We start from the raw sequence: 6,000 nt of genomic DNA on the forward strand, positions 1-6,000 counted from the left end.
GCCAGTAAATCTGAGAGTTGGTCGGCTGATCTAATCTCCTGGGAAGTGTACAATTGTGAGAAGAAGTCCCTAAACCGGTTGGTAACCACCCGTGATCTTATTTCCATCAGGGCCTGTGAGTGCAATAACAGTCGGTGGTTTGTCTTCATTATGAACTAGGTAGGCTAGTAGTTTGCCTGCTTTTTCTCCATGCTCAAATAGTTTCTGTTTGGCAAAGAATAATTTGCGTCTGGCTGCCTCATATTGGAGCTGATCTACCACTCTGGGCTGTAAGCGAAGCTGGCCAGCTCTCGCAGTAGACGGGTCAGCCACATACAGCCGCTCAGTGGTTGATAGGTCACTTAGAGCTCTATCTAGGGCAGCAACAGAGTCAGTTTTGAACCTATTGATTCGGGAGGTTAATATCATACGGGCATGTAGTTTAAAGGATTCCCATACCATGTCAGGGGAAGTAGATCTAGCAAAAAAAAGTTAGTCCAAGAGCGCATGAGCTCTTCATCTTCTGATAATAAGGAGAGCCAAAAAGGGTTCAGCCGCCACAGGGGAGGAGGTTTGTCATTGGAATGGAGAAGGTAACCCAGTAGGGGCTGTGGTCTGACAGTAATCTGGGGGAGAACTCTGCCGTTATCAGTCTTGGAGCAAGAGCAGCTGTTATAAGTATAAGGTCGATACGGGACATAGTATTATGAGATGTCGAGAAGCAAGAGTAGGCTCTGGTAAGGGGGAATTTGTGGCGCCAAGTATCAATAAGGTTAAAAGTGGAGATAAGTCTGGAGAACCTGGAGTGTGTCGGAACTGTACTGCGTGACGGCACTGGCTGGGGTCTGTCAAGGCTGGGGTTCAAAGTAGTGTTAAAATCCCCCAACCAGATCGCTTGTGTTGAGGGGTAGCGAGTCATGAACATTAGCCCTTCAGAGATAATAGCAGAGCTAAATGGGGGGCACATAAAATGCCAATATCAGAAAAGGCTCCCCATATCTTTGCCGAAAGGAATACATACAGTCCCTGCGAATCAGAGAGTATATCACAAAGTTCAAAGTGCACTGATTTGGCAATCAGGATCGAGACCCCGCGAGCCTGGGATGAATGGGTCAAATGATACGCCCATCCTATCCACGGTCGCTTAAGAGCCATCTGGAGCCGGCCACCTACGTGTCTCGATCAGCACCACCACATCTGCTCTCTGTTTTTTTAGGAATGTAAACACCGCAGATCTCTTCACTCTATCACCCAGACCACAGACATTCCAGGTAAGTAGTTTTAACGTGGCCATCTAACAGAGGGGAGTATAGGTGATATATCAGGGTTAGCCCACCCTACCCATCTACAGTATAAACTGTCTGATACACCATGTCTGTCACAAGCTAGTCACAGGAGTAAAGAAACACATTGCAAATATATGATATTATTATCCTGTCTCACTAATAGCAAATTTACCATGAAACCATTTGTATTGCCATTTAACATAAGAACATTAACCAACCCTTCCCCCCACCCCACCCTGCATCGATCCCAACTGATGCAGGCATAACCCATAACAAAACATAAGATAGCAACCAAAAAAGGGGTCATATCATGTCCTTGGGTAATAAAGCTACATGAATAGGTAAATCCCAGGGACCCGGAAGGTTAATGGACCAAAAACATAAGGTCAACCACCGCCGCACTGTAAACCGCAGATGCAGAGTGGGATATATGCAGGTAAAGTTATCTCTGGGTCCGGCAGAGATAATACTCTTCTTGGTTGCTAAGGGGGGGCATTAAGTAGGTAAGATGTAGGACTGAGCGTGCTCCATATTCATGTCCCAAATAGTTCACGGTGTGAGGAACATAGCATCTGTAGAGCTGGTAGGTATCAACGCGGGCTCTAGTTCACCATCGGAGAGTATATAAGATGGGGGTTATTCAAGAAATGACAGTGTCTCTCCAGGGGTCAGGAACAAGGTAGAAAAGTCTAACAAGGAGAGGGAGAATAGAAAGAGAAACATGAACATACCAAGTCTCCAATCCCCCGAAGGACGAATGTCACAGCAGGAAGGCACATGAGTTGTGGAGAGTGTCATCTAACCGTCACAGGGTATTCTACGGCTATTCAGCTGCTCTTCTGGGGGAGTCAGGGCGTTCCAGCCAGGTTAGAACTTCCTTCGGATCTTCAAAGAAAAATACCCGAACATCTCTCTCTACTCTGAAGCGAGCCGGGAAAAGCATAGAATATTTAAGGTGCTTGATCCTGAGTCTTCTCTTTGCTTCTGTAAAGTTTTGGCGGCGACGCTGCACATCAGCGGAGAAGTCCGGAAAGATTGCAACTCTGGAATTTCCAAGCTCAATATTACCTCTCTCCCTGGCCAGCCTCAAAGTCGCATCTCAATCTTTAAAGTTCAAAAACTTAGCGATAAACATGCGGGGTGGAGCCCCCTGTGGAGGAGCTCTGGCGGGCATATGATGGGCTCTCTCCACCGCAAAGGTTGGGGAGAAGGCTTCGCGGCCATAAGTGGTAATGAGGAGCTGTTCCAGAAAAGTAGTTGGATCTTTTCCCTCCGCTCCTTCAGGCAAGCCGATAAATCGGAGATTACATCTCCTAAGTCTATTTTCCATATCATCTTGTTTATGGATAAGCTGGGAAATTTGCAATTGCATGCGATCGGTACCCGCTCGGAATGGGGGGGGTGGCGTCCTCCACATCACTAATTCGGGTTTCAGCTGACGTGACTCTCTCTCTAAGTTTCTGTAAATCTTGCCGCATGAGAGAGATGTCAACTTTAACCTCCTTGATTTGTGCCGTTAATGAGGTGCGGCAGAAAGTAATTGCCTCCAGGAGCTTTTCTGTATCTCTGCCCGATGCAGCCTGTTCAGTACTCATTGGCGCCGCCATCTTCCCCAGCACCGTCCTGTTCCAGCTGGCGGTATTGATCTAGTTTAGTGATGGCAGCGCTCTGGGACTTTGGTGGAGACATGCCAAGGTTTGTGCCCGATCTTATCCTCACTGAGTAGGGTCTGTCAGGATGTCTTGGGGAGATAGGATTAGTGGGTAGAAGGATTAATGGACGGAGCTCTTCTCTTGTGTGTCCTACTCCATTCCCCGGCAGGCCACACCCCCCCCTTGTAGACTCAGTTTTAGATAGATTAGCTGACTTTAGGGAGGGTAAACTGGTCCTGGGAGGGGATTTTAATGTCAGTCCAGACCCTACCTTGGACATCTCGGCAAACCGCTCAACGCATTCTTATGCTTTCCTGAGGCACTTTCGCAGGTCCCTTCAGCGCCACGCATTGGTCGATTTCCGAGGCATGAAGTGCCCTCCAGCAAGGGACTATAGTTACTATTCCAAGGTTCACGGGGTATACACACAAATCTGCAAAACTGATGGTTCACAAGTACACTGCCCTCACACCCGTGTTACCACCACTAAGCTTCTGGATAAGTGAAAAAATTATAAATGTGTATAAAAGAAAACCTCCAGCTGCCACTTAAATAAAACAAATGTGTAAACAATATTTAAACCTTAAAGAGGGAGTCCCACGAAAAATGTTTTTTTAAAAGTCAGCAGCTACAAATACTGCAGCTGCTGACTTTTAAAATATGGACACTTACCTGTCACAGGGTCCAGCGATGTCGGCACCCGAGGCCGAACCGTCCCTCGGTCCTCGGATGCTGCCGCCGCCATCTTCGTTATGGGAATCAGGAAATGAAGCCTTGCGGCTTCACTTCCCGGTTCCCTACTGCGCATGCGCGAGTCATGCAGCACAATCTTAATGGTCCGTGCTGTCTCTGGGACCCGTATGTGTCCCAGCAGACAGTGCGGCGGGACAGGAAGAGGCATAGACTCCCGTGGGAGTCTATGCCCGGAAGTGGGTGAATATACCTGTCATAGACAGGTATCTGCACCCCCCTCCCCCCTGAAAGGTGCCAAATGTGACACCGGAGGGGGGGAGGGTTCGGAAAAGCGGAGGTTCAATTTTTGTGTGAACCTCCGCTTTAAAAATAGTGGAATAAATAATGGCGCTCTAATGGAACAACAAATGCACCAGAAAACATTATGAAGATAAATACACAATAATTCAAATATAAATATGCTAGTGATATCAACAAATATTAGTGACACCTGAATAATCAGTGAAAGATTATAGATGAATAATATAAACATATATTACATGCCATGTTACAAAAAAGAACACCCTGTGACAAATGTGAAACATTTAAGTATCTATTGCTCAAGTGCTGATAAATAGTCCATGAAATTGTGAATAATGCGATGAATGGTGTAGAAACAAATAATCTCTATGTTGTTCTTGTGATCATCCACCACACCTCTGTGCTTGTGCTTCCACTCCCACTTAAAGACTTGCAATCACCAGCTGCATTTGCCTCCCACTCTCGTGTTTGGCATAACTCACCTCAATCCACACTATTAGGGGTTAAACTAGATCTCCAAACTCCAAGCGTGTATGTCACAATTCCTTTTTCCTCAAGAAATGATTGTTCCACATGCAAATGAAAAGACGCTCCAATAGTGTGATATAGCACAAACCAATTTATTAAAAGCTAAAACAATCTCACACTGTTGCACTCACATGTGTCAAATCCAAAACAAGCCAAAGGTTATCACATCACAAAACTCCATGGAATCCCATGAATAAGTCGTTTCTGACGTAACATGTCGGGCGTGGCTATACGGCAAGCATCTGAAGCGTGACGGAGAATGTTGTGACGTGACACGCTGCTCCAGTGACCCTCATGCTTTCATTGCCTCACCAATCGGCCAGGGCCTGGCATTGGAAGCTTAATGAGAACCTGCTGGATGATATCAGGGTAGTGACAGGGATAGAGGAGAGTTTAACCAACTACTTTATTGAAAAACCTAATGGGGAGGTCACCGACGGGATATTGTGGGAGGGCCACAAGGCGGAAGTGCGAAGCTCCTTCAATGCTTGGGGCTCCAAGCTGAAGAGGGAGAGGCAAGCTGATTTTCAGCAGGTCCTCAGGGCCCTGCAACAAGCCGAACTGGGTCATAAGCGTACAGTGGATCCAGAGGAGCTCTGACGCTTGACAGAATTACGCACACTCTTCTAAACTCTTAGATTACCGAATTAGACGGCGGTTGCGATATGTGGCACACAAGTACTACGAGTACGGTAACAAATGTGGGAGGATGTTGGCTCGGGCGCTTAGGAAAAACATCACATGTCATCACATGTTCAGAAACTACACTCCTCAGGTGAACTGGTCCAGCACACCTCAAGAATTGCATCAATGTTTCGTGACTATTATGCGGCCCTGTATGACTTAGACTTGAATGCCTCCCCAACAGACACAGCACAGAAGCAAGCACGCATCGAGGCCTATCTTTCCTCCTCAGGCTTCCCTAGCTTGTCCTCTGAGCAGCAGACGGATTTGGAACTTCCTATAAGGCACACCGAGCTGCTGGCTACGGTGCACTCTCTCCCTAACAGAAAGAGTCCTGGTCCTGACGGATACATGAAGCCCTACTACTTAATGTTTTTCACACAACTTCAGGCCCCCATGTGTACGTCTTTTAACTCTCTTGCTACTACTGAGCACTTCCCGCTGGGGGCTTCGCTAGCTTACGTCTCAGTCCTACCGAAGAAGGGGAAGGATCATAGCCTCTCACAGAATTACTAGCCGATTTCTTTATTGAAAACGGACCTGAGGCTATTTGCTAAGATCCTGGCCAATCGTCTTAAACACCTCCTCCTTATGATAGTCCACCCTGACCAGACAGGGTTTATAGTAGGGCAGGAGGCAAGAGACAACTCCATCAGAGCTCTCCAGCTCATTCATTGGGCCCGTACACACGATCATCTGCCTGCCTATTTAATTCTTTCAACTGACGCGGAGAGGGCGCTTGACCGTGTGGACTGGGATTTCCTTAGGACTGTGCTAGGGAGGCTAGGCCTAGGCCCGCATATGTTGTGATGGATGACAGCACTTTACACGTCCCCCCCCGTTCACAGGTAAAGGTGAATGGTGGTCTATCCTCAGTG

General features: G+C 47.2%; 1 protein-coding gene across 1 annotated transcript in view; it reads right to left on the reverse strand.

The window, feature by feature from the left end:
• LOC141111742 (5-hydroxytryptamine receptor 3A-like) overlaps window positions 1-2,872 on the reverse strand; it is a 59,585-nt gene extending 56,713 nt beyond the window's left edge. The window contains exon 1 of the mRNA XM_073603882.1: window positions 2,686-2,872. Coding sequence (XP_073459983.1) covers window positions 2,686-2,872 — 187 coding nt within the window. The remainder of the gene's footprint in view (window positions 1-2,685) is intronic.
• Between the last annotated feature and the right edge of the window lie 3,128 nt (window positions 2,873-6,000).

This window comes from Aquarana catesbeiana, linkage group LG11 (assembly GCF_042186555.1).
Source record: "Aquarana catesbeiana isolate 2022-GZ linkage group LG11, ASM4218655v1, whole genome shotgun sequence".
NCBI classification, from domain to species: Eukaryota; Metazoa; Chordata; class Amphibia; order Anura; family Ranidae; genus Aquarana; species Aquarana catesbeiana.